General features: G+C 40.2%; 1 protein-coding gene across 3 annotated transcripts in view; it reads left to right on the top strand.

The window, feature by feature from the left end:
* Positions 1–22,704, top strand: part of LOC148028368 (cyclin-C1-1-like) — a 104,677-nt gene extending 81,973 nt beyond the window's left edge. For all 3 annotated transcript variants that reach the window (XM_087690188.1, XM_087690190.1, XM_087690189.1), the window contains 6 exons: positions 1,731–1,775; positions 19,712–19,830; positions 21,304–21,418; positions 21,673–21,717; positions 21,801–21,948; positions 22,041–22,704. In XM_087690188.1, coding sequence (XP_087546314.1) covers positions 1,731–1,775; positions 19,712–19,830; positions 21,304–21,418; positions 21,673–21,717; positions 21,801–21,948; positions 22,041–22,154 — 586 coding nt within the window. In that variant the 3' untranslated portion in view covers positions 22,155–22,704. The remainder of the gene's footprint in view (positions 1–1,730; positions 1,776–19,711; positions 19,831–21,303; positions 21,419–21,672; positions 21,718–21,800; positions 21,949–22,040) is intronic.
* Positions 22,705–27,915: the final 5,211 nt, after the last annotated feature.

Below are 27,915 nucleotides of genomic sequence, written 5' to 3'. Positions count from 1 at the left end.
ACACAATGTACATTGCTAATGTGGAACAATGCTTATGAAAGGTGAGGAAGAAATGGAGGGAGAGTTCTATACACAATTTGTGGCATGAAAAGATGACATGGATGAAAGGAATGTGGTTATTGTAGAGTTGAGAGAAGAACTCATGGAATGCAAAGGACATCTTGAACAATGAAAGAAAACATTTTTGAAAGTCACATAATGGTGGGACTCTAAAATGGGCTGAAAGATTACCAAAAATATGCGGAGTTGTATGTAGGAGAGGAAGGCCAGATTATCCCCAAGGTACATGACATAAGAGAGATTCATGTGTATGTAGATAAAGAAATCAAGTCATGGGCTAAAATGACTAAACAAATGCAGAAAAAGCTTGAGGAAACCTTGCAATGGATTGATGTGATTAAAAAGCAAACGATGATACCCATAGAAGAGGTAGAGGTCATGAATGTCACTCTCGAGGAAGAAGCATACCATAGAGTGTGCACTTTGTGGGTGCATTTAGTGGGTTGGGTTGAGAAAGGCACTTGGCAAGAAGAAGCAGAACCACTTGGGCAAAAATTGGTGCAAATGAGGTGTCGATTATGGATTCATGGCATGTGGGTGTATTATGAAGGTATTGATCCTTCTCAAGTTTGAAGATATGGAAAACAAGAAGGCTTTCTTGTCAAGGAGGGGAGCCTTGAAAGGACAAAATATATGTCTAGATGAGCACCTCACTCCAGCCCTAGTTGTATATAGGAAATAGCACATGCCCTAGATACTTGAGACCCAAAAAGAGGGGAAATTTGCACATATGGGTTATTATTACCAACTGCCTGTCAAAATCTCTTTTTGATAGCCTTGTCACTAATGAATTGGGCAGATTTCAATATGATCTTCTCAATGGGTGCTTTTGGTCTTCTTAGGCAACACACATTTATAGTGATCAGCCTCTTTTTAAATGGATTGTTAATGCAATGTTATTTAACAAAAATTGTGTGCACAGAGAGAGAGAGAGAGAGAGAGAGAGAGAGAGAGAGAGAGAGAGAGAGAGAGAGAGATTAACGCCTATGAAAGGCCAAGTTGGCTCATGAGACCAAAATGTTACATACAAAATGTCTGGGAAAGAGAGAGAGTTGGCGAGAAGGCCTGATGTAAATATTTCTACACATTAATTCAAACTTATTCACAAAAAAAAAAGAGAGAGGTTAAGCTGAACACATGGTGACCAAATGGTCTTGAGCTCAATTTCTACATCCATAGGTTCATTTAGTAGAGGAATTTAAAAAGAAGAAGATTTGGACCTGGGGTAGTGGGTTGATAAAATGAGTGGCTTACCACAAGGGTAGCCACTTAGATTATGAGAGAGAGAGAGAGAGAGAGTATTAACGTATCTAAAAGGCCAATGTGGCCTATGAGAGCAAAGCAATACATACAATGATGATGTGTTACTCATTTGGAATGACAGAAGATGAAAAACATACCTATATGACTAGAAAGTGAATAGTGTCCTATAAAAAGAAAACATGTCGATGATCTAAAAGTAAGAATAGAAAAAGGAAACTCTGCATCAATGAGATGTCTGTCTTCTAAGGAGATGTATGTGTGTGTGTGTTGGACATGTATAAAGAATCCTCGACATCTTGAACGTGATTCTTTTGGTAGATTTTACTTTGTGTATAATTTTTCTATGTTCTTTCTATCAAGCAAATGATGCTCCCTTCAGCTCAAGATCTTGTGTGAAAATGTTGCAGAGTTGTTGCAACTGCTATAACTTACTTCAGGCGAATATACACGAGGTAAGTTTTGCACTAGTAAGATGATAATTTTACATTATATTTCCAATATGAATCATTGAAAACATATAGTAACTCTGTTGGATTTGCAACTATTTCCTTTTGTTGAGATTCAAAGCAGGATGGTGCTAGCAGCTACATTCAACTTCATTAGAATGTGTGCATGGGAGGAATGAAAGGTTATATTAATGTCTAGTAAAATGCTAATATGAGCTATGAGAACCAAAGGCATATGAAATGCCTTATGAAATACAACCATCTGTAGGGTGTGCTATCAAAGAGGTGTGACAAATGGTGTGATTAAAGGGGTGAGAAGAAAACAGGGCGGGTGGTAGTAATAGCCTGAAACTGATGAACTCCCCACATAAGCCTTTCCAACATGTAATCAATCTCCTGTGGAGCAGAATATCTGGAGGACCTCTCTGATGTCTCTTGGATCCTCCTATTTAGGTTGGATTGTCAGGTGAAACCCCTAAACCTGGGTCATCTGGCTTGACCAATCTATGTGCACTTTGGTCTGTTGGAACCTAGAGTCAGCAGTGGTCCTAGAGGGGCTGGTCTGCTGCTCCTATGTAATCTCTACCTATGCTTGTGAATCTCATTTTGTGAAAGTCCCAAATGTCACTGGTTTGAATAGTCAACTTTAGAAAGAGCTACAAAACTCTCATGGAAGAGAGTGAAACCTTCTCCTCTTCTCAAAGTATTTGAACAATGGCATATGGAATTCTCCTTTGTCTCAGGCTGCATACAGCAATAGTAAACATGTGTGCTGCTCTGCTGGAAATATTTTTGGACCGTATCCTGGTCTCAATCCTCAGTTGATGAGAAGAGTTAAGGTCCATTTGAATTGATATATTTAATGCATGCACAATCTTACATAGTAGTTAATTCATTGTTTCTTCACAATGCTTAAATCTAATGGTCTTGTTCAACACAACTTATGCAATGTCATGGACGCGCCCAAAGAGCAAGAGATAAATGAGGTCCCTATGACATACCCATCTCTTGAAAGATGGCAAGTTTCATCGATTGCATCCCAAGTGTGATTGAAACCTAACAGCCATACGTTTGCAATACATACAGCATCATTATCCCCAAAATATTTCTCATTCTCATTGCCACTACAAGCCTCATCCATCTATTTCAAAGAAACAATTTTTCTCATACATATAGTTTCCACTATGATACTCATTGCTACAATAAGTACCCACATTAATTGCAACAATTGGAGAATCCTCTTAAGATTCTGAAGATAGTCAATTTCTTGAAGGGGAATGCATTGTAGTGGTGGTTCACACTCTTAATGCAATGTAGAGTATTGTCAATATGGATACAATTCAAGCAAATACTTATATCGGATTGGTTGATTGGTACATTTGATGTGGACATCATAACATCTTGAAATAAGCTTGATGTAACCGAATGCAATAATTTGGAGCAGTTACTAAGAAGTTTTGGGATGCCTTGTTGCCAGTGACTTATTATCGTCTAGTTCTTCTTCATGAGCAAGTGGAAAAGTATGTATGTGGACTACCTAAAGGAATCAAGAATTTTTGCATTAATTCCATTGTATCTAGTATGTCTCACCTCATAGAAACTATTGCTACCATTGATGCATTGTTGTATGGGAAAGATTCTAGCTCCCAAGACAGTGCTGAGTAGCCAAATAAGAAGTTTCAAGTGTTGAGAAAGCATAAATCTGAAAATCAAGCTAGAAAGAGGCAAAATCAATTGCACAACATAGGGAATTAAGGGTTGCGAATAAATGCTTTGTTTGTGAATAGAAGGGTCATATGACTAAGGATTGTCCCAACAGGCCAGCAAGCTAGAAAATCAAAAAATCTAGGAGATCCTAAGGAAAAGAAGCCCAAAACATCACTTGGATTGGTGTCAGATGTTGTTAGTGATCAACCCAATGGTGATGCTAAAGAATTATGCAGAGTATGGGAAAAAATCAGAGATCAGCATGTATAAATCTTCTTTGATAATAGGTTATGAGCCAACTTTATTTCCACAGACATGGCACGCTATCTAGGCATATGAGAGGATGAGATGGGACCCATGGGAGAAGTTGGTATTGTATTTAAAGCCCATACAAAGCCTTCTACATTGCTTATTGGGAAGCTTATCTTGCACATTCAGGGATATATGGACAGTAAAGAATTTTTCATTGCGCCTCTTGAGGGTTGTGATATCTTACTTGATATGGCTTGGTGCCATCATATGCATCAAGTGATTGATTCACATGCTAAAATGATCACTATTTAGCATAAGGGCAAGGCCCGTACTTTGGATGTAAGTTGAAAGGGAAAATCTCTCCTTGGTTTATCAATTATTGCCATTTTCTAAAGTAATGAAAAATCACCTTTTAGTATACTTGGTTTTCACCAAGGATAAGATTGATAATGAAAATGTTGGGAACATATCTATATTAGAAAAGGATTGCATTTCATTTTTAAAAATGTATGCTAATTACTTCTCTCACTCACTTCTAGGGTAGCTACCGCTTAAAGGGCCAAACGACATGGCATAGATATTATCCTTGCAAGTAACCCTCCTAATAAGCCACCCTAGAGGGTAAGTGCAGCCTTGTAGGAGGAGATAATGAGTGAGGTAAATGAGTTGTTGAAAAAAGAACTGATTCAGCCTAACTAATCTCTCTTTTGTTCTCCAATGCTCTTGGTGTAGATTCCAAAAAAAGGATGGTTCATGGAATATGTGCATTGACTATCATGCTTTAAATAAAATCAAAATAAAGAATTGGTTTTTCATCCCTCCGATCGATGATAATATAGATAGATTGCAGGGGGGCAGCCGTATTCAACCATATTAATTTAAAAAGTGGGTATCATGAGATTCACATTAGACTAGAGGATATACCCAAGATAGCTTCTAGGAGATCTTTTGGATTGTATGAGTTTATTGTCATGTCTTTTGGGCTTACGAATGCTCCTTCCATATTAATTGAATGATAGATCACATCTTCATGCCACATAGGGCATTTGTGGACATTCTTTGATGACATGATGGTCTACTCAAAGAATGAGGTAGAGCATAGAAAGCATTTGGAGAATGTGTTGAATGCGGTGCATACACATAGGCTGGTTATAAATGGCAAGAAGAGTAAGCTTTTCTTGCATGAGATCCAATTTTTTTGGGCACATTGTATCAACTGATGGCATTTGTATGGACCCTGCAAAGGTTGAGGAAATCTATGTTTCTATTATAGAAAGTAGATGCGTAGTTTTATTGAAATTGCATCTCCATTATATGCTGTGCAAAAGAAGGGTGTCTTTTAAGTGGACAATGGTGAAAATTTCAGCATTTGAGGAGCTAAAGGATAAGTCGACTTCAAATCTTGTGCTTATGTTACCTTCCCACAAGATCTTCTTCAACTCCTAAATTTTGGTTACATATAGTCTTTGTTGATAATAGAGAAATTAATATTGAAGAAGATAGTTCTTGAACTTGCTCTTATCCTTCGAGGTTTTCTTTTCTAGAGAGATAATCTTCTTAATCTCTAGGTATTTTGGATCATTGGGGCTTCAACGGCCATAGCATCAAGAATGGGATTGTTAGGCATTGAGATAAGACTTGCGAGGCTTCCTTGTCTTGAAGGATCTTCAATTTGAAGCGCCAAGGTAAGGGAAAGCTCACCAACCATCATGTGTCAGTCCTCCATGCCAATCATTTTCCACCAAACTTGAGATTTATGCAAGTCTCAAATAGTATTAGCCTAGTAGTTAGCCAGTGGTCATCCTTAATCATAAGGTGATACACTTGGTTAGCCAAAGCCTTTTCAAGATGAAGTCATTCCCAATCATGCCATGGACGATCTAAAATCAAGGGTAGGGAAGGGCTCCTTCAATTGCACTATCATCAAAAGCTAGTCCCATAAGTCCCAATATCCTTGGGAAATAAAAACCTCCTTGCAGTGTAGAAAGACATCAACCCACTACAACTCACCAAAGTGGCATAAAGAAAATAAGATAAGCCCATGCATGCCATACGATTAAATTTAGGACAGTCCTCTTGTTTTCCCATCCCAAGAGAGTAACTTTTACATAGCCAACAATTCCATCTAAAAAGAACTAGTGAGCAGGCGATCCTATGTAGGATGCTACTACACCTTTTGAAGAACCAACCTACATGAGCATACCACAACTAAGTGACCAAGAAAGAGGAAGATGACAAGAAAGGAATTGGCATTAAGAACATGCCACCAAGAGTCTTGAATACTTGTATTACCATGCACCACCCAATCTTTTTGGAAGAAACGAGTGATAAAGACCCAAAGGTATTGATCATTGCACATGGCATAAAAGAGAGACCAATGAAGAGCAACCATGTGCATTTGTGTATTTAGAATAGCCATAACACCCATACTTCTATGATGAAAACATGGCTCCAAGAGATTCAAGAGATACCAACGTACATTTTTTTTTTTTTTTTGCATAAAATAAAATGGATATGTCTAGTAAGATTCTTCAAGATAGAGGCCATCCAAGGCAAATTGAGATGCCTTGCAATATTACCAAAGGATAATTTGTCACCAGATGGTGATACTTTTTGTAGTTGCTTTCCTTATTGACTTATATAAATATTTTATTTTTCTTTTCTTTAGTTGCTGTCACTTTTTGCCTCCAAAGTTCTCTTGGATTAAGCCAAGATCTTTGCATGGCCAGAAGAGGCAACCATTGGGACAAATTGGACTAATGGTTTGTTGTCTGAGCCTTGGGACCAGATTGAATGGGCACTGAAGAATAGAATGCCAGTGGTTTGGGACTATGTAGCTTAGCCACTGGAGATGGTGCAAGACAATGAGCCTGGCCAAGACAGAAGATGCACATATGAGAATGTCCACGAAATAAAAGTCACCGTAACTGAGCCGCATTACACTTTTTGATGTGGTTGCAATGATAAAAGTTGCTTAGAACAACTTGAGGAATGCAGGGGTCACCATCCCTAAAATTTAGGGAGTTATTATTTTTGGACCCCAAAATCTGTTCACGTCATTATCTTCGTTTTTGCACGAAGATTAATTCTCTAGTTTGTGCTGAGGTTAAAGTTTATACCGATCATGGAGAATTCTAGATCGGAAGGTTTAAACGGGAAAACTGTTACGTGTATGCCATGTGTTACAATTCGGGCATAAATTCCCAAAAGAGAGAGAGCAACAACGTTGAATGTAGGAGGGGTAGATCTGAGCGTGAATTTTTTTTCTTTTGGGAGCTGAGGGCAGATTGTTGCAAGTACATTAGCTGTGGAGAGTACTTCTTCATCTCTGACTCATGTACGAAGGTAGAGCTTGCTCCCTGTGGTCAACTCTCTCTCTATTCTCAAAGGAAATGCTTTGCATGATGGGCTGATTCAATCGAATGTACGGTTTTGTGTTTTCTTTGCTCTTCTGCTGAGGCTCAAAGGGTTTGGAGTCCAATTGAGATGGAATAGATTTGGAATGGAATAAGGCTGAGTACATGTCAAGAAACATATGAAAAACAGTAAATACAGAGTTCTGTAGATTGCAATTCTACACTTGAATTATTGAGTTATGGTCACGGAAAGTGTTTTTCTACTTGGGATGTTGTTCCTAGATATGCTGTACTGTCCTCATGCAACTAAACTTTACTCAGAAAATATGAAAGCCAACTATTCACAGGCTTTGTACTTTGAAACATTTCTTTTTTTTTTTCCTTTGTAACTTTCCATCTTTTAATTGATAAAGAAATATCGAAAGGGGCGCCGGACTTCTGGGCCAATTTGGTGTTGAGCGAGGAAGTGAGGTCTTTGTTTGTGTGTGTATGTGAAAAGACTAGGTATTAATTGAAGGGACTACCACTTTATGTGAGTCATAGACCAGTTTCAGAATCACTGTATCTTGCTATTGTTAGGACTATAAATCTGATTTAGTACTGATTCAGTACAACTAATAAGGGAGGATTTGGTAGCATTAATATGAAGAACAAAGCATATCTAAAAATATTTCAAATGTCCAATGCGATGTGGAGGTTATCTCTTTTGCTTTGAGAATCATGAAAGTGTCATCAATTAATGATTGGCCAACAAAATGTTGGCCAAAAGGAAGAGAAATACTAGTCAGGTTTTTGGTGTCCACCAAATGAGATAACATAGAGAGGATTGGATGTGTTGCCAAGGCCAAGAACAAGGGACTCAAAGGGAAAGCTCGTGTGATCGAGCGTGCAAGAGTGAATGGCTCACAAACCTCACTATTCAACATCACTCGTGAAGAGGCATTTGCACTAACAATGTATATATCAAGCAAGACATTCACGGACCAAAACTCATAACATACATAAGTTCTACCACAGAAGACCAATCTAAGTAATCAAAAGCCTTTTCAAGATCCAACTAAACTAGCATGACTTCTTGCTTAGAGTGCTTAGCATAATCAAATGCCCATCTAAATGTTCAATGCATTATGTAGGATATTCTTGAATCCTACCCTTGATAATGCCAGGGAGATGCTTATAGAGACGATTATCCAACACACACACACACACACACACACACACACACACACACACACACACACACATAACTCTCTCTCTCTCTCTCTCTCTCTCTCTCTCTCTCTCCGTAAATAAGTGTATATTAATGTATGGAAATATTTTCACCAAGCCTTCAAGCCAACCCAACAAAATGGTAACAACTGTAATGAAGCCATCAAGCTATCAAAACAACCTACTACATGAGCAAAAGCTCTCTCTCTTCAGGTCTTCTTGACAACCGTGAAGATCCAGTCAATCACAAGCCAAGCCAAAAGGCTACCAAAACATAGCATACAAGTATCATACATACAGCACAATCAGAGTAGAGCAAACTTTATCTAGCCAAGAAGCAACCACATTAGGGAGGACCAGGTCTGCTGAAATCATAGAAGAGATCTGCCATAAGAGTAATCCTCGAACACGGGCCACATGTCCAAGGATACCTACGGTAGAACAAAAAATAGAGACATTATTTTAAGCCAAATAAACCAGAGAGCTATCCATCTGAGAAAGTGGAAGAGGCAAGGATAATCCGATTGCAAAGTGAACGAGGAAGGCAACTTGCCCAACACCCAAGAATAGATGGGCATCTACTACCTACTCATTGAGGTCCACACACAGGACGCAAAGCTCCAAATTTGTCTCACTAGAGGGCAAGAAATGAAGAGATGAATCAATGTGTCACCAGGTGGTGATACTTTTTACAGTTGCTTTTCTTATTTACTTATATAAATATTTTATTTTTCTTTTCTTTTGTTGCTGTTGCTTCTTACCCCCAGAGTTCTCTTGGAATAAGCCAGGATCTTTGCATGGCTAGAAGAGGCAGCCATTGGAACAAATTGGACTAATGGTTTGTCTAAGGCTTAGGACCAGTTCCATATTGTGTTGAGAATAAAGGGCCATCGTGCCTTTTATATGTGCACGGGTGTTAACACACCCTTAGCACATTGTACTTTCATATATATATCTATCCAAAAACCTAAAGTGGTACACTCGTCATTGTACCCACAAGTCGTGCTCACTCTTCTCACTACTCTGCACTCTCTCTTTGTCTCTACTACTGTGTGTAAGCACTGTGTGTCTTGATCCTTGCGCCATCGGGCACAACAAACTGGTATCAGAGCTGGCAAGGATTGCACGCTCCTCGAGATAGCTTAGGAGTTGCAAGTGCCGTAGGTGGGCAGCAATCGGCAGATTTGACGAGCAGCAGACGACAGTTTGCTGTGGTCACTGCAGGGCACACGACAAGTCATGGATGCTGGAGAGTAGCGATTGTTGCTGCAGGCATTGCGGGTGCAACAAATGAAGTCAGACGGGCAGAAACTGCGTTAGGCGAAGTCAGACGAGCTGACGACACGCAACCAGGCAGACGAACAGCGGGTATATTTCTAGTGTAGACAATTAAAAAAATGATAAGTCTAATAGTTATTATCGTGCAAAGCATCTAAATGAGCCAGTAATTTGTACTTATCATATTCTTCCTCTTGAAGAGCTTGAACTCTACATTTCAGCCATTCAGAACATGTGATCAAGTCATTAGAGTTATCCCCAGTCTGTTGTACACTAACTAATTGTTTCAGCAAAGTGTAAATACTACAATAGCACGAAAAAGAAAGGCATGATGAATACCATATTGTTAGGACAAAGCTCAAGCATTATCCCTAAAAGGCAGCCATGCATCAATACCCTCGTACAAAACTTGTGTGCTGAACTCACCAATCAATTGTTGCATGGACCCAATAAACTAATCGTTCGATAGAAAAGACTAATTAAAACATAAAGGCAAGCAAAGCCTTGAAGGCATGCATGGGCTGATGAGTCATTTCCAAAACCAAGGGGTAATGATTTGAAAGGACATGGTGCCTCTCCACCCACATGTCAACTCAGTTGGATTTAAAAAATCACTTTGGCAAATGAACATTCTATCTAGACAGGCCTAGGTTTCCAAATGTTGAATATATCAGCATGTAAGTCCTAACTCATAAGGATGAAGCCATGACCACATGTCTTGTTTCAAAGCCACGATGGCCATAGCATCCCGTGCTTGATGCTCAAGACCATCCATAACCAAGTATGGCGAAGCTGCTTGATCCAGACACATGGACATTAAAATCACCCATAATATCCCCTTGATATGCCATGCAAAGGGATTGCAAATCTTTCCAAAGTTGATGATAGTCGTGGGCATATTCGGAGCATACACACCCACCAACCACAGTACCTCCCCCTCATACATAACCTCCATGGCCAAGAACCTACCCCAAACATCCTAATGGACCAAGGAAGGCTTTGATGAAGACCGCATAGCCAACATAACTCCGTTGAGGAGGCCCACCAGCAAAGAATGAAGCAAAGCCTTATAAACATAGGTGGAACGGTCAACGAGTGTTGATAGAAAACATCCCAATGACTTGCAAAGACAGTCTTGCATAGCCTATATTACTTGCTAGCCAATGAAACCCCTTTAACATTCCATAAAGCGAGCCTCGTGATGAATAAAGGGGAGAAGAACTACTGGATCATCGCTTTCCCCTTTTCATCCACTGATTTAGCAACCTGAAATCTCTGCATTTCATGGCGAATAACATCCACAAGATCTGCCTTTTGCAATCTAGCAATCGATGCACGGTATGTTGTTGAGCACGGAATGCATCTTGAGAAGGCAACCTCAACGCAGAACTAGAAGCACCATTACTTGCTAGTGCAACTACTGGCACACGAGATAGTTGAAGTTGAGGTTTAGAGTAAAAGCCTTTTCCCTTGTGTTGAAAAGTTTGCGTAAAATTATTAGCGACCAATTGCACAGCAATTGAACGAGAGTCCTGTCGAGCATGGCGTTTAACCACAAAACCCATGAAGCATCCTTCAATGCCTAACCTTGACAAGCAGGATACAACTCACCAACCAGTCCAACCTGAAGAGAATCGATGTTAGCATTTTCGTGCAATGTAGAAGGTGCAAGGGGAGGAACCTATTGCTACAATACATCTTGGGGTTCACACTCTAGCATATCCACTTTAGAATCCAAACCACGTTGCAAGAAATCTCTCTCTCTCTCTCTCTCTCTCTCTCTCCACACACACACACGCGAAGTTAAGGATGGGAAGGCAGCCCACATCCCAACGCTAAGCGGATCTACAGACTATGCTAGGAGGAGGCGGAGAATGAGAAGCACTATATTTGGAGATGCAAAGCCTATAGCATAGTCTAAGTTATAGATAATCCACGCTATTTCGAGGAGACACCTTCCAAGACCATGGAGTCCCAAGACTGGTGGGCCGATTCTTAGTCGAGATTTAGAGGCTTTGCACATCATTATTATAGGCAGGCACTACATAGAGAGGGGAATATCAATCATAGCTTACTGACTTCTTCCAAGCAATGACTTGACACACAGCAACCATACGAATAGGGGGTGACCACGGATACAGGGGTACTCGACACAAAGGCTACACTAGAGAGATGTGAGTGAGATCCCCCTACAACATGAGCAACACAAGACAAAGCTCAAGGATCAATCTAAATGCCACCTTGTACTATTTCATAAGGAATGTATGACATGCTATACCCACTGATCGTGATTGGATGGAACCAAAAATCTGTCTCTCTTTCAGCCACGCAGTTGGACATGTGTTGTTTGATCCTCTTGTTGTATCCCTACATGGCCACTATTTTTTCTTTCTCTCTCTCTTATGCCACTATGAAATAGAAGTACTAGAGGTTCCATGCTTAATACCGTGAGTCTCAAGGAAGAACCTACTAACAATCAAAGACTAGGGCTGCTGACACTCACACAAAGCTTGGAACAACAACCAACACAAAGCAATCATCTCTCTTTTTTTTTCCGTAAAAGCAATCATCTCTCTCTCTCTCTTGTTGGGTATTTCACTCATGCCTCACTTACGCCTACACTCATATCGGAGTGTTGGTGATCAGTAGGACACTGGGGTACTTTTTACTCTCGGTAGGAGAGGTTTTTTACCCCAAACTTCTGGTATTATTTCGTATGTGCTTATGACACACACTTACGTGCACTTATCATGTTTAGGTGTGAACACCCCCCTACAACCCTAAGGTTTAAGGGTTGTACCTTGTACTTTCCTTTTACACTCTTTCTTGTACCTTGTACTTTCAGTTTACACTCTTTCAGTCTATTGCATTGGGTGTCGTGCTTCACTCTCTACTGTCTATTGTTTTCTGTGCTGAGCTTCGATCTTGACCTCCACTCTCACATTTGGTATTAGAGCAGCATTGGCTTTGTTCAGTCGAGGTTCCGTTCAGCTCAGCTCCGCTCAGCTTGTGGGAGCTCCAACTCTGTCCGTTGGATTCGACACGACTGCAGCTGCTCGACCAGAGCCTTGTCCTGTAGCACTTCGTCCTTCACGCGCTAGACAGCTCTCACCCCGCCAGTGCCTGCCTCGTCAGCTACTCATCCAGCTCGTGTTGCCTAGACGTCAGGCGCTTGCCTCTCCTTGCGCCGTCTCGAACCTGCGTCCACAACTCGTCTGTTTGCCTAGCGCAGCCCCCTGTGCCCGTCACCAGCGTCGCCTGCCAACTGCTACACGTACCCATGTCACCCGCTAGCTCAGCTCGAGCGCCGCCAGTTCCAACTCGTCACCCGACGTCCAGCGCTATCCCTATCCTGCAACGTCAGTCGCCAAGCCTGCCAGCTCGCCTGCAACGTCAGTCGCTACATCCGCCAGCTTGCCTGCGACGCCCAACGCCAGTCAACCCATATCCATCGAAGGCGTATGTGGCGGCTTTGCGTTTTTTTTTGCTGGTATTTAAAAAAAAAAATTTTATATCTTGCAATTTTTGGAAGCAAGAGTTCCTACACAACAATTAGAACATTTAGAACCGTGTCTGGGACACATTGGATGCAAATTTTTTGGGTATGTTCTTCAAAAATTTTGGGGCTTTTATGTTATCTAGGAACATTAGCATACTCACTGCAGTTACAGTCATTGACAGACTTTTTTTGACAAACCCGAGGCAAGGAAATTTTGGGGATTTTACTGGTATAGTGTTGCTGAACACTGATTGCACGTTGGACTGCGTGCATAACAAACAGTTTTGACAGAGTGCACCTCTATACACTAATTGCAGAAAGTTATTTCCTGTAATTTTTGGAAATTTTCAGATTTCCAGTGAAGTTCTGCTTCGACATTGCTCTTTTGCATTTTCGGTAATTGAAAAATCATGGCAAATGAGGGAGGAGATGTTTTCACCTATGTATCCAAGGAGGACAGATTGGATGCAAATAACTATTCACTTTGGTCCTTCATGATGAAGAATGTACTTGTGGCTAAAAATCTTTGGGATTATGTCAGTGGAGAAGAAGCTGGACCTGGAGTTGTGGCTTCAACTGCTCCTCCTCCAAGAGGACGTGCACCACGGGCACCTCAACCTGCTCCAGTTCAGCCACTTTCCCAAAGAATAGCAGCTTAAAAAGCATGGGATACACGGGATGCATAGGCTTTGTCACTGATTGCATTGGCAATTCAGCGGTCAATCATCCCCCACATTCGTTTAGCAGCTTTTTCACGAGAAGCTTGGCTAACTTTGGAGTAGATGTTTGTAGGCAAGAATGAGACTCGCATCTCTTTCCTAAAAAAGAGCTAGAGACATTGAAAATGAACGAAGGTGATTCTATTCAGGATCACTTGAACAAAATTCAGAACTTGCGAGAGCAACTCATGAATGTTGATGAGTACTATTCGGATGCACAGATGATATCCACCACTTTGAACTCATTACCTCCTTCGTACTTGGCTTTTCATACGGCTTTAAACCTCACAATGAAGATTGCCGCGCAGCCAATCACTTTTCTTCAGTTAGTCTGTTTGCTTCTAGAGGAGGAGCAAACACGGAGGAATAGTGGTGTGGATGCTATAGCCTTTGAGCAGGCTTTTATGGCTAGACAGAAGGGCAAAGGTAGCCAAGTGAAGAATGCTCTGCAGAGTTCTGGGACTTTTGGCACATCCCAGGCAAACAAAAAAACAAGGGGGCACGCAAGCCAAAAAGGAAAAATGCCATTATTGCAAGAAACCAGGACACTACATCACTGAGTGCAAAAAGCGCATTGCTAAAGAGAAGAAAAAGGAGTCGAGAATGTTTGTTTCTGATGCTCCTTCCACTGCTACGGAATCTGCATCCTTTGTTGCAAATAGGGACTATTGTTTTTACACATGCAGTTATGACACCTCTTTGGCAGATCAAGTTTTTAGCTCTACTGAGGATGCGGGCACTTGGTTTTTTGATAGTGGTGCTTCTAGGTATATTACATCTCGCAGAGATTTATTTGCATCTTTTCATGTAGCTCCAGTTGGCAAGTCTGTATAGTGTGCCAACAATGCATCATACCCTGTTAGAGGTATTGGGGAGATTGTGGTCACAGCCATTGATGACTCTATTCTCCGCCTATAGGATGCTTTATTTGTGCCAAGCATAAAGAAGAATTTGCTCTCTGTCTCTTCTTTGGCACGTTGTGGATTGCAGGTCACATTTGATAATGACCGATGCATGGTGAGAGACAAAGAACACATGACTTTGGTCTTGACATGCACTTTATGTCATGGGTTATACGAGTTGGATGCTCTTTCAGTTGATCAATCAACGTATTTGACATCCACTCTTACTCTTGCTATGATACAGGCAGAGTTATGGCATGCTAGGATGGGGCATGTAAACTTTGGCAGCTTGATGCTCTTACAATGTGCGCAGATGCTAGATGGATTACCTCTACTGGAGAGACCTCCTGAGCACTTGTGCGAAGGATGTATTTTGGGGAAAATGCATCGTTTTTCGTTTCCCCGTGATTTTGCTTTTAGAGCAATAGCCAGGTTGCAGTTAGTGCATTCAGATGTATGTGGACCTATGCAGGCAAAGTCATCGGGAGGATGTTACTATTTTGTGACTTTTATTGATGACTTTACTCGATTTTGCTGGGTCTACTCTTTGGTCAAAAAGTCAGAAGTGTATGATGCATTCTTGGCTTTTCTTGCACTTGTTGAAAACCAGTCTGGTTGTAAAATTAAGACTCTCCGTTCGGACTGAGGGGGGGAATACATGTCCTCTATGCTGAATTTTTTTTTGAAGCAAAAGGGCATTGTCCATACTGCTTATACTCCACAGCAGAATGGGGTTGCAAAGAGAAAGAATCGGTCACTCATGGAGATGGCGAGATGTATGTTGAAGGCAAAGAGCTTGCCTCACAGTTTCTGGATGGAAGCCGTCATGTGTGCTTGCCATGTTCAGATGCCCCACCAAAGCATTGAAGAAAATTACACCTTTTGAGGCTTGGAACAGCCAGAACCTTCTGTTGGACACTTTCGTACCTTTGGGTGCCTTGCATATGCACATATTCCAAAGATACTCAGGAAAAAGTTGGATAACAAGGTTGTTAAATGCATTTTTATGGGATATAGTAGTGAGAGCAAGGGCTACAGACTCTATGATCCTGTTTCTAAAAAGATGTTTGTCAGTAGGGATGTAATATTTGATGAAAAATCAGAATTGTCCCTGACTGGTTTAGATACATATCAGGCTGCCCGTGATGTATTTGAAGGGCTGCTGCCCATTACATTTGGTGATTCAGCTGGAGTTTCAGCAAGTGAACTCAATGTTCAGCCAGCTACTCCTTTGGAAAATGCAGAAAATCAGCCATTGGCTGATTTGAATATTCAGCAAAGTGCTGAAACTGAAATTCAGCAAGAGCTTATGCACAGTCAAGAGGCAAGACAAATGCCTAGATGGTATTTACAGACTATGAAAGATAGTCATCCGGATGCACCCATGGCTGGTCGTACTAGAAGGCAAGCTCGTATGCATGATACTGCACATACCATGGAGTTTGTTATGGCAGCGCGCACCCTTGCTGAAGAAGAGCTTGAATGTTTTGAAGATGCACAACAGAGTGTGCATTGGATGGCAGCAGTGAAAGCTGAATTGGATTCTATCACTAAGAATCAAACATGAGATTTGGTGTCTTTGCCATTTGGGAAGAAATCCATTGGAACAAAATGGGTCTACAAGCTCAAACGGAATGCAGATGGATTCATTGACAAATACAAGGCAAGGCTTGTAGCTAAAGGCTATGCACAGAAAAAAGGCATTGACTATGAGGAGACATTTGGTCCTACCTCCCGTATGACGACCATCATGTCTATGGTTACTTTGGCTGCTCATTATGGATGGACTGTGCATCAGTTGGATATTAAAACTGCATTTTTACATGGGAAACTTTATGAGGAAGTATATGTACAGCAGTCCATTGGTTTTGCAGTTGAGGGCTTGGAACACTTGGTATGCAAGCTGAAAAAAGCTTTGTATGTTTTGAAACAAGCTCCTAGATCTTGGTATACAAAGATAGATGCTTTCTTGCTTAGCCAAGGATTCATAAACAGCTCATCTGAGTCTACCCTTTACGTATGTAAAGAGGGGGGATCCATGCTGATCATTTGTCTTTATGTTGATGATCTCTTGCTTATAGGGACACATGCTGATTAGATTTCAGCATTTAAACAATTTGCAGCAAACTTTTGACATGTCAGACTTGGGGTCTTTGCATTATTACTTGGGCATTTAGTTCATACATGATGCTAGAGGTATGGGGTTATCACAGTTAAGATACATTGGTAAACTTCTTGAGAAGTTTGGCTTACAGGATTGCAAGCCAGTTTGTACACCAATGAAACTTGGACTTCAACTGTCATTACAAGATGACAGTGATTTGTTTGATATACACACATATGCTCCAGCAGTTGGATGTCTTATTTACTTATGCAACACTAGGCCGGACATACAGTTTGCAGTTTCAGCCCTGAGCAGATATATGCATCAGCCACGTATGTCACCTTGGCAAGGTGTTAAGCGTGTCTTCCGTTACTTGCAGGGTACTAGATCTCTTGGATTGCTTTATGCCAAGGGGGGACCACTGCAGTTACATGCTTACAATGATTCTGATCGGGCTGGTGATTATGATTCACGTCACTCCACTAGTGGCAATTGTTTCTTTCTTGGCTCGTCTTGCATATCTTGGCTTAGCAAGAAACAGTCCACTGTTGCCACATCGTCATGTGAAGCTGAATACAAGGCAGCTTTCACTACCACATTTGAATGCGTATGGATTAGACGGTTGCTTGCTGATTTGGATGTATCTGTTACAAAGCCTACTCCTTTGTTCACTGACAGTCAAAGTGCCATTGTAGTGACACGGAACCCAGTGTTTCATGCACACACGAAACACATTGAGATACATTATCACTTTGTCAGAGAGAGGCTACATGCAGGTGATATCAGCCTTGTCTATTGTCCTACCACCAGTAATGTGGCAGACATCTTCACCAAAGCTCTTTCTCGTGAGAAATTTGAAGCATTTCGCCACGCTTTAAATTTGATCTCCTTTGGTGGCGGATGTTCCTTGTACACTTGATCACTCTTCACTCTAGGGGGGCTTGTTGGGTATTTCACTCGCGTCTCACTTACGCCTACGCTCACATCGGAGTGTCGGTGATGGGTAGGACACTGGGGCACTTTTTACTCCCAGTAGGAGAGGTTTTTTACCCCAGACTTATGGTATTATTTCATATGTGCTTATGACACACTTGTGTGCACTTACCGTGTACGGGTGTGAACACCCCCCTACAACCCTAAGGTTTAAGGGTTGTACCTTGTACTTTCAGTTTACACTCTTTCAGTCTATTGCATTGGGTGTCGTGCTTCACTCTACTGTCTACTGTTTTTTGTGCTGAGCTTTGATGCTGACCTTCACTCTCACATCTCTCTCATTTGAAGAGTCTCTCTCCATCCACCCTACATTTTGGTTTTTTGTATTATATGTGATGTATGATATATCCACTCCCATCTATCTGCTTATAGCACACTGTGCATGTTGTGCAAGAGGTTTTGGCCTGTTACCATCATGTATTTATCTTATAAACTCTAATGCCATTGCTATTTTGGCTTTCTATCATGTATAGTCTTAAATAATCAGGTTAAATTTTATTTTCAATACTAATATCTTACCATACCTTATAAAATCTTAAGGTACCAATCAGTGCCATATTTTGTCATAACATATAGTATCATACCTTTCATACCTGACAACTATGGTCCAAATGGTTAAGTATGTGAAGTGCAGTCACCAAAATGACAAGCTGCGATATGTAGACAAACGGACTCAGACTGGGCAAGAAACAAAAGGCAGCCAGGTGGACCAAAAGTTGAGTAGTGCCTGGAACTGTGGTTTGAGTGGAGAAAGCTCCTAATGACCCTCACTGTATTAATGTAGGGATGAATTGAAGTGGATATCATGCATAGGGTTTAGGTGACAAGGTGATGACCAAAATCATATCTTGGACAAGAAATGGTAGGAGTAGATTTGTTATATCAAGATGGGACTACCCATTATTAGCAACAAGCTTTCAGAATATTTTAAACTTCACTAGTAAATATGACAAGGTTGCTCACCTAGTGCTCCCTTCTATGCCACTCATCCCATGCTAGAGTATATGGACGCTGTGATTGAAGCCAGTTGACTTCATGGTGTTGTACTGCCTGATTTTGACTCACATTTATGGCACAGGCTTTAGTGGGTTGCTAATTTTCTTATTGCCATCGAAATGATGGAAAAAATGTCCATGATGCTCATGTCTGTGTTCTACCTACCTCATGTGGCAGTTGGGTTGCAAGTAACTCAGGTAACGAGCACTCTAGAGGGGCCATGAATGATGGAAACCCTTCTACCCTTGTCCAAGGATGGGTATCTCCTACCGAAATGAAGTTATGCTATCGCAGTAGTTTGTAACTTGGAAGAAAACACATCCTTGATAGTAACTGATTACTGTCTCCACTGCCAATTAGTGGCTCCCTGAGGCTTGATCAACCAGGTCCGGGTGACCAGTTGTATCAAGGCTCGATTAAAATGTTACCATTTAGGATAAAGAAATGTCATATTTGTTGTGGCCAGGTCCTAGAGCACCCATGAGCTAGTCAAATATTTGGGGATATGCCTATCCTGGAATGCATCAAGCGAAAGGTTTAATTGGCAAGTAAGAGCTCCGCACTACGTTAAGATTAGTAGAGTATCTTAGTACAGTCCATGTTGATGGCTTATTTGCAGTTTGTCCTGTTTTTGGTCATGTAGACAAAATCTGAAATAGATGCATTTGTTTCTCAGGGGTTTGGCATTTTCTGCACAAACAATAAGCACAAGAAAGCCTACAAATACTGGCTTTATGGCTAAATCTGTTCTCCAAAATTGTATGAGGATCCCAACATACTTAAATTTCCATGCATATGCAAGTAATGTTTATATACGATCAACTCTAGAGAAATATCCATGTGTAACTGATAGTTAAGGAGGAATTTGATCTGCAAGTTATCTGCTAGTTTACACTCTTTGTTGCTTATTAGCCTGCAATGTTTCAGGAAAAGCTTCACAGAGTTTGATCCATGTCTGGTAGCTCCAACATGCTTTTATCTCTCCTCAAAAGCTGAAGAGAGCACAGTCCCAGCAAAGCATCTTGTATTTTACATGAAGAAGATATGTAAGTTGTCCTTTTTCTTTGGGCAGTTTTTAGTAGTGAAACATTATCAACAGTTATCTTATCGGTTTTCCTGCAAAGATGGCACAAGGACCAGAGAATTTTAGACATGAAACAAATTCAAAAGTGATATTTGTATTTTTAAAGAACCATTTGTGACATGCTTGGCTGCACTTTACAGCATTCATTGTGCTTTACAGGGTCCATAGTGGTAATGTTGAGCCCTATGCAAAAGGGTAGTGTCCCAAAATGAGAGGGTTTGTAGTGTGCTTTCGGTACACAGTCTATAATGGTAGTTCTGGACCCTATGCAAATTGTAGTTCCCCAAGATGCAATCTGGGGGTTATGGCATCAGTAGTAGGTAGAGTTAAGAGCACATGAGGTTCCCTCTACCAAGACTTTGTAATATTGGGGTTAAACAATGGTCCCCCTGCCAGGATTGTTAGCACATGTGTCTATACTCATTCTTAAATGTTAACCACTAACACATGCACTTCCGTTTAGTCCACTAGATGCATTTTTCTTGAGCTCAAGGATAGTTTTAATTCATCTGGCGGCTGACCTAGAAAGGACTTGCTGTAGGCCTGCAGTTAGTGCAGGTCCACCATCCCGTGTACTGTTCCTAACAAAGCCATGACAAAATGATGCTCAAATACAGTGCGTGTGGGGCTTCTGCCAGGGTTAGGATATCTGGTAGAGAGCTCTGAGGTTATTGTCAGTGGTAAGAATCTCTTGGGGAGCAGTTTTGTGATGCACGAGTTCTGATATTGCTTTGGACTCTTGTTAGCCAGGCATCAAAGTCACCCGACACCATGGTCTTACTGCTCACTTGAGAATTCTTGCAGCAAGAGCAGCTCACAAGATAGAGTCAGAGGTGTGAGAATTTTAGCAGCACTCTAGCGTGGCATGTCTCAAAAGTGAGATGAAGATAAGGAGTCAGTAGCAGAGGCTTCCTTTTCCTTTGGGAGCCAGGATGTGTTCTTCTCTGTAGAAGTTGGGTGCAAACTGGCAGCAGAATATGGCTCTTTGCCTTCTAACTCCATCTTTTTGTACAAGCACCGAGTACCCCTTTTTTTGTACCCTTTTTGCAAAGCCTGTAGCCCTATGGTTTTTAAAACCAACAATGTCTTTGCCAGTTTTACTTCTCTGGTGTCTTATGTGTTTCTTGTTAAAATTGCAGATGCTTTTATTTGGTGTTTTTGAACTAGCTTGGTTATTGTACACCATCATATAGTAATTCCTTAAGCTGATTCCTATTCAGTTTCCTTGAACTATCCCAATTTCTGGTTTAGGTCTGGATTTTGCAATTTCTACGGCAGTAACTTCATAAATGGGTAGTAAATTCTGCATTTCTATACCTTGTAGATTGTGAAATATTCCATGTTAGTGTAAAGTGCATGTAGCGAATCTGTTGTAGAATATGGTTTTCTCCTGCTGAATAACTGCCCATTTGATTCATTTTATTGCTTGTTTTAGTACCTGATGACAGAAGCTCATATGAAGTCAAAGACATCCTTGAGATGGAGATGAAGCTACTGGAAGCACTTGACTACTATCTTGTTATATATCATCCATATCGGCCTCTTGTACGGTATGCTACCCAAGCTCAAGTAGCGATGAATCCTTTTGTTAGAAGACACTTGCAGATTACAGTCACCCTGGTCATTAAGGTGCAACTGCAGTAGCACAGTTTTAATTCATAATGTGGGTGTTCTAAAAACTGGTTACTCTGTGCCATCATCTAATTCCTTTCAATTGCATTGGGGAAGCTATTCCGAGTCTTATTAGTAATGGGGTAGCTATCCCAAGTCTTCTTACTAACCATTCAAGTTTCTACTCAAACAGATTCCTGCAGGATGCAGGACTAAATGACCTTATTTCAGATGCATGGTAAGTTTGCTAAATAAGGCCCAATCTATGTGATTTTATACATGTTATGATATTTGAGTAATGAAGTTGCCTGGTATGAGCAGGTCTTTGGTTAATGACACGTACAGAACAGACCTCATTTTGCTGTATCCTCCGCATATGATAGCATTGGCTTGTATATTTCTTGCCTGTATATACAAGGAGAGGGATACTTTCGGATGGTTTGAGGAGCTACGAGTCGACTTGAATATGGTTCATCTTATGACATAATTTATATGAATCCAGATTGTTCAATTCTATAACGAAAGACAACCATAATGATTTTTACAAGTGTGCCTCTGCAGATCAAGAGCATCTTGATGGCGATTCTCGATTTTTATGACAATTATCGGGATGTTGATTCACCTCTTGATGACAGAGTAACCGTGGCATTGAGCAAAATTCGAGCAAGAACATGAGGTGTACATAAGACCATGATTTTGGCCACTTCCACTCTTAGTGGAGGGTGGTCCGGAAGGATTAACACTGATTGTGAGGAGATATTTCAGGCTCACATATTCCGACAAACTTTCGTAGGTTGCTTATATCATAGCAGCCACAGAGCCAGAGTCCTCTAGAGGGAGGACCATACGAGTCATGCTCTAACCATGTAGCTTTAATCATCTGTAGCCACAGAACCAAAGTCCTCTAGAGGGAGGGTATTTGGATCAAGCAAGTCCTCTAAAGGGAGGAACTGACAATATTAGTCTAGGTAAACTATTTTGGTCTTCTCTTAATAGTGCTGTGCAGACTTGAAGGTTAACTATTGCGTGACCATCCTGTTGTCAAAAGCTTCTTCACCAGCACAAGACTGCACCTTACATAAGTAGACAGTAGAACTCAAGTTGTTCTTTTTCTATAAGATTGCTCCAGAATCCGCTTCCATGGTGCAATCAACATGATGCTAGTGGCAGGGCATGTGACTTTCGATGCTAGATCGTCTCCATGAATGATTTGTGTTTTGCTTTCTTGCCTTGTTCATCGAATGTAATGCCTTCAATGGATAGAAATAATGGTCCTCGCAGTTATTTTGCGATTGTGATGTGAAGTTGTGTCGTGAGTTTTGGGCTTTTGCTCTTCTTTCGACCTATTCTAGTTAAAGCCCAGATGGTCTCGAATGCAAAGAGTCTAAGGTACTCTTGATTAGCCCAGTTTATTGTCTTTCAAGGGTATAAAAAGACCCTGGTAGTTGTCCAGTAGCGGACTGCTAATAACACTAGTAGCTTTAGTCCACATGAAGAATACCATGAGCACTTTGGGATAAAGCTATGGTACTAATGACGCTGCAAAGAGTAGATTGATAATACTTTTCTAATACTTAGCTTGTAAACTGCCAATAGATGTAATAGTCTGCTAATTACATGTAGGCTGCTCACAGATAGTAGCAATAACTTTTACTGAAGATGATCTACTACTTGCTGATATAGTGCGTATGCCACTTAGAAATGTAAGTCCATTTTGTTAATAATAAGCAAAGGATTGTGATTAATATATGCCATTTTGATAAAACATTTTAGAATGTTACAAGCATCCACAAGCCATCCTATTGGTATTTTAACCCTTTGGCTTTATAGAACTTTGGCTACGGGTGTTCGATTTGCTATGTTGATTTAGCAACTGCTTGAAAGGGAACATGTGCAAAACACTTTCTCTATGGATGTCATACTGCTAGATGAAAAGAAATAGAAAAAAGGAATCCTTTGTGTGTGTGTGTGTGCGCGTGCGTGTGCGCATGTGCTATATTAAGCTCCTTTTAGATGTCTCAAAGGCATTGACACTCTCAATGAAGAAATTTGACAAAGTTATATAATACGGAGTAAACCTTGTACCAAGTATCAAGTGCAAATCCAAAATTGCTTGCCATTATTCAATAACCTAGAAGTTATCACAAATAGATACGATCATTTTTTGTTTTGGGAATGTGTTTTTCTTTTGAGAGAATAATGTCTCTTCATGGGTACAGGATTTTTTGGAGCTTGTTTTGTTTAAAGGCTTGTATTTTGCATGATGTGGTGTTTATGAAGTGCAACTAGCAAAAGCCATCTTGATAATGCAATCCCCTTACGTAATACTATTTCATCACTTCCTAGGTAGGTAGGTTTGTCTACTAAGGTTGGAATTGATAAAGCACTTATTGGTTGCTAGACAACTAAAACATACTATTATGCAACCAAATGTGGCCTTGAATCTAAAAGAGAAGGTAAGGAAAATATGAAGGAACTTGATGGGGAGCGTCAAAGATGGATGATAGCAGCCCAAGAAGGTGATTGTGTTGCTACAAAGACCATTACAATCTTGCAATTGGAGTGTAGAGTCTCCATCTATCGGACAAGCTACCACTTCTAATGACAACCATTTAGTTGCAAGACTATGTTAATGTGCTAAAAAGTGGTAAGACATGAATGATTTGGGCTAATCTAGTGGTGCTAAATGTTTTCTTATACATATTTCTCATGTTTGCACCAAAAATTTATGTTATAGGCAATGTACAAGGCCTCTACAACATCAATAAGTGGAGGCTACTTTTAGATTATGTAAATAAGATGCATCCAACTTTTTTTTAAAATTCATATTATTACAAACATGTTTAACATAGATTGCCTAGCCAACATGGTTTTTTTTCAAGATATGGCATCTTTTCTACATGTAGTCAAGGGTTTTCTTGGATTGCAATGTTGGTTATATAATCATCTTTCACAATAATTTTTAAAATATGATAAAAATGAATGTTCGTTTGATTTTGGCAAATGCATGGAAAGACGAGTTTCACAGCATACTTGTCACTTTCAAATGTAGGTAGAAGTCTAGGATTATGGAAAATGATATATGGGAAAGGAAAGACTTAGATTCTTCATGGGCTGGATTTTAAAGTCCAAAACTTTGCCAACATGGTTGTAGCTCAAGTGGTTTGAGTGTAGGTGTGTACATGTGTGCAAGAGTTCAAACCTTGGGTACACACTTGAGGCATCTTTCAAACTTCAAGCCTTTTAACAAAAAAAAGGGTCTGAAGTTGCTAGGTTTTGACTATTGGGATAATAGACCAAAGGGACATACATTGTGCTAGGCCAATATTGTCATTTCACAAAATTAGCACCACAAGCTTGAAGAATGGGATTTTTATATACGCCATAAAATCATTTCTTGATAAGAGAGAGTCTCTAAAATGGTAACACCTTGATTGCTATCAAGTATGCTATGTAGACCCAACGGGATGTCTTTAATTATGCAAATTGACGTGGTCAAAGCCTTTGTGGTGTAAGCATGAATAGGTGGACTTGATACCTATGTCTCAGACATCACTAATAGCTAGCTTGTGGCTTCCTCTTTAATGTAATTAGAACCTTTGTTTGAAAGATGAAGCATCTTCAAGTTAAACATTTAAACTAACATAATTGAACATGACCAATTGATGGCCCATGATATTCTATAAGTCAGTTACTATACTTTCTCCCTGTCTCTCTCTGTCGTGGTATTTGTGCACACACACACACACACACACACACACACACACACACACTCTCTCTCTCTCTCTCTCTCTCTCTCTCTCTCTCTCTCTCTCTCTCTCTCTCTCTCTCTCTCTCTCTCTCTCTCTCTCCCCCCTTAATAGATACACCATTGCATTTGGAACCTATGGTGGTGTGTATTTGTGAATTGGGATGAATTTTTTTCCATTCTACTTTTCCTTTTGAAGATCCACATGATGGAGATCCCATTTGTTAATTATATTACTACATGCCTATACAATGGGCCAGTTCAATGTAACTCATCCAAAAAAGCTCTAATCAAGAAGTATGAAGCAAAGAGGAAGCAGGAATATCATGCAAAGGTTAAGGCCAAGAATGTTGCAATTACATAGGTTAGGCTACTTGACACTAAATGACACAAAATTTGTCCTGAGATGTTGGAGTGTTTCACATGTTGCACAAAGGGCCTTGGCAAGTTGGAGAAGGTGGAGATCCTCAAAAGGTTTCTTAAACACCAAGAGTTGAGAGGCCTACAAATTCAATGTAATTGACCTGAGGTTCCCAATGCTAAGCAAAGTCTTTTAATGAATGGATTGCACAACACGCTCACGGCAATGAAGAAACCAAAAAGCTCAAAAGAGTTGCTCTTGAAACGGGCAAGTAACATGATGTTGAATTTTGCAAACCAAATGAGGAAACTAAATATAGCAACTACATCATGGCTTCTTGGTATGCATCAAAGAAACCTTTATGCAGTTAGATCTTGATTGCAACACAAGGGAGACAATGTTGCCATTGCATTTGTGTGAGGGCCATGCACAAAGTGTACTTACAAAGGAAGTCAAACATAGTAGTATCCTTCTAGACAAACAATACACATGTCTTGACCAACAAAAAGGGTTTCTACTGAAAGTGTATTTGGAGAAAAGTGTACACATGACACCCAATGCATCATTTTGTTTTCCTCATTCTAGCATCAGTTCTATGATTGATTTGATCATTCTTCAATTGCCTATGGTTGTACACTAAGTCCAATATGCAATTGCATTGTCTATCACACATTCTTGTCTTCTTTCTCTCATTGACACAAAATTGTTAGCTACTAGTATATTGTTAGATTCCTACTACACTGATTCAACTACCAATCCACTGCCACCTAATACTCAACTACTAGAGTATTGTCAGCTAACAGTCCAATATTAGCTTCCACTCTACTACCAAACTATAGCTATTACCCTATTAATGACATAAGGGATACCATTCCAATATCACCTGCTACCTGTAAGCATTGGAAGCTAACATATTGCTAACCAATGAAAGGTTTAGGTGATTACAAATTGTAATCTACTCCTATGTTAGCACGTTGACTTATTGTTAGAGTAACCACACTACTTCCATACTCAAGGTCCCGAAAATTACTATCTAAGAGTTACCAGTCTGCTACTAGCTTGGGATATTATAGGATGGAAGGTACCATTCCACTTTTAGCCCCTTTTAGGATGCTATCGAGGTGCTGCTTTTTGGTAAGTAGGTGTTATCAGGGTGTTGCCATGTTACTACCAGTGCACTATCAGATCAGTAGGTTGGAGCTACCGTTTTGTTTCCAACGTTATACTAGTGTGCTACCTAGTTGGGGTGAGCTGCTTTTAGGCTACTACTAGTGTCCTACCAAATTGGCAACATGGGAGCTATCATTTTTTTCTCAACTTGATACCAATCTGCTAGTTTTGGTATGCTACCAATTTGTTCATTTTGATATGCTACAAGTCTACTACCACTGTGTTACTGCATCGGTACTAGTCTACTACTACCACTGTGTTATTGCATTGGTAGATTGGAAGCTACCATTTGGTTTTCAACTTAATATCAATCTACCACTTCTACTAGTCTACTACCACTGTGTCACTGCATTGGTAGATTGGAAGCTACTATTTGGTTTTCAACTTAATATCAATCTACCACTTTTAGTTTGTCAGGTCTACTCTACTACCTAAGATAGCTAACATTTCGTTATCAACATGATACCACTCTGCTACTTCTAGATTGCTACTAGTTTGCCACTAACAAAAGCATTACTTTTTTTTAACAATCAATATATTATGATTTTTTTTAACATCTTTACTAAATTTTTGTATTTAATGTAGGTAAAGTTCTTTCTTGCTTTATACATATCTGCTACTTTTATATGCCACTAGTCTATTGCTCTTAGTATGCTACCAATCTACTACTAATGTGCTACCCAGTAGGCAGATTGGGAGCTATCATTTGGTCACCAGCTTGATACCAATCTATCGCTTCTAGTTTGTTAGTTCCATGCTACTATCGCTCTACCACACCTAAGAGAGCTAATGTTTTTTGTTCAATACCAATGTGCTACTTCCAAGCTACTACCAATCTACAACCCAAGAGAGCTAGTATTTTGTTTTCAACAAGTAATGTGTTGGAAACTTTTCATCAACTTTACTAATTATATGTATTTAATGCAAGTAGAGTTCTTTCTTGCCTTTAAATAAAGTCATCTAGAGGTGCAAATCCAACAAAGGGCCTTTGAGTAGTTGAAGCCTTACTATGTATGCAAGCTTCAAGATCGATACACTTGCTACTACATCACGTATGTAGTGTAAATGTCATTTTTTAGGGATGATGTAGGTCATATAAGACAAGTTTCCTATGGTATACATGGAAAAGAGTGCAATTGTCAATGTGATATTTGTGG

This window comes from Lygodium microphyllum, chromosome 12 (genome assembly GCF_053477565.2).
Source record: "Lygodium microphyllum isolate KBCC chromosome 12, Lygodium_microphyllum_v1.1.10, whole genome shotgun sequence".
Lineage (NCBI taxonomy): Eukaryota > Viridiplantae > Streptophyta > Polypodiopsida > Schizaeales > Lygodiaceae > Lygodium > Lygodium microphyllum.
Note: the sequence above shows the minus strand (reverse complement) of the source record. Positions and strands in the feature narration are given on the sequence as shown.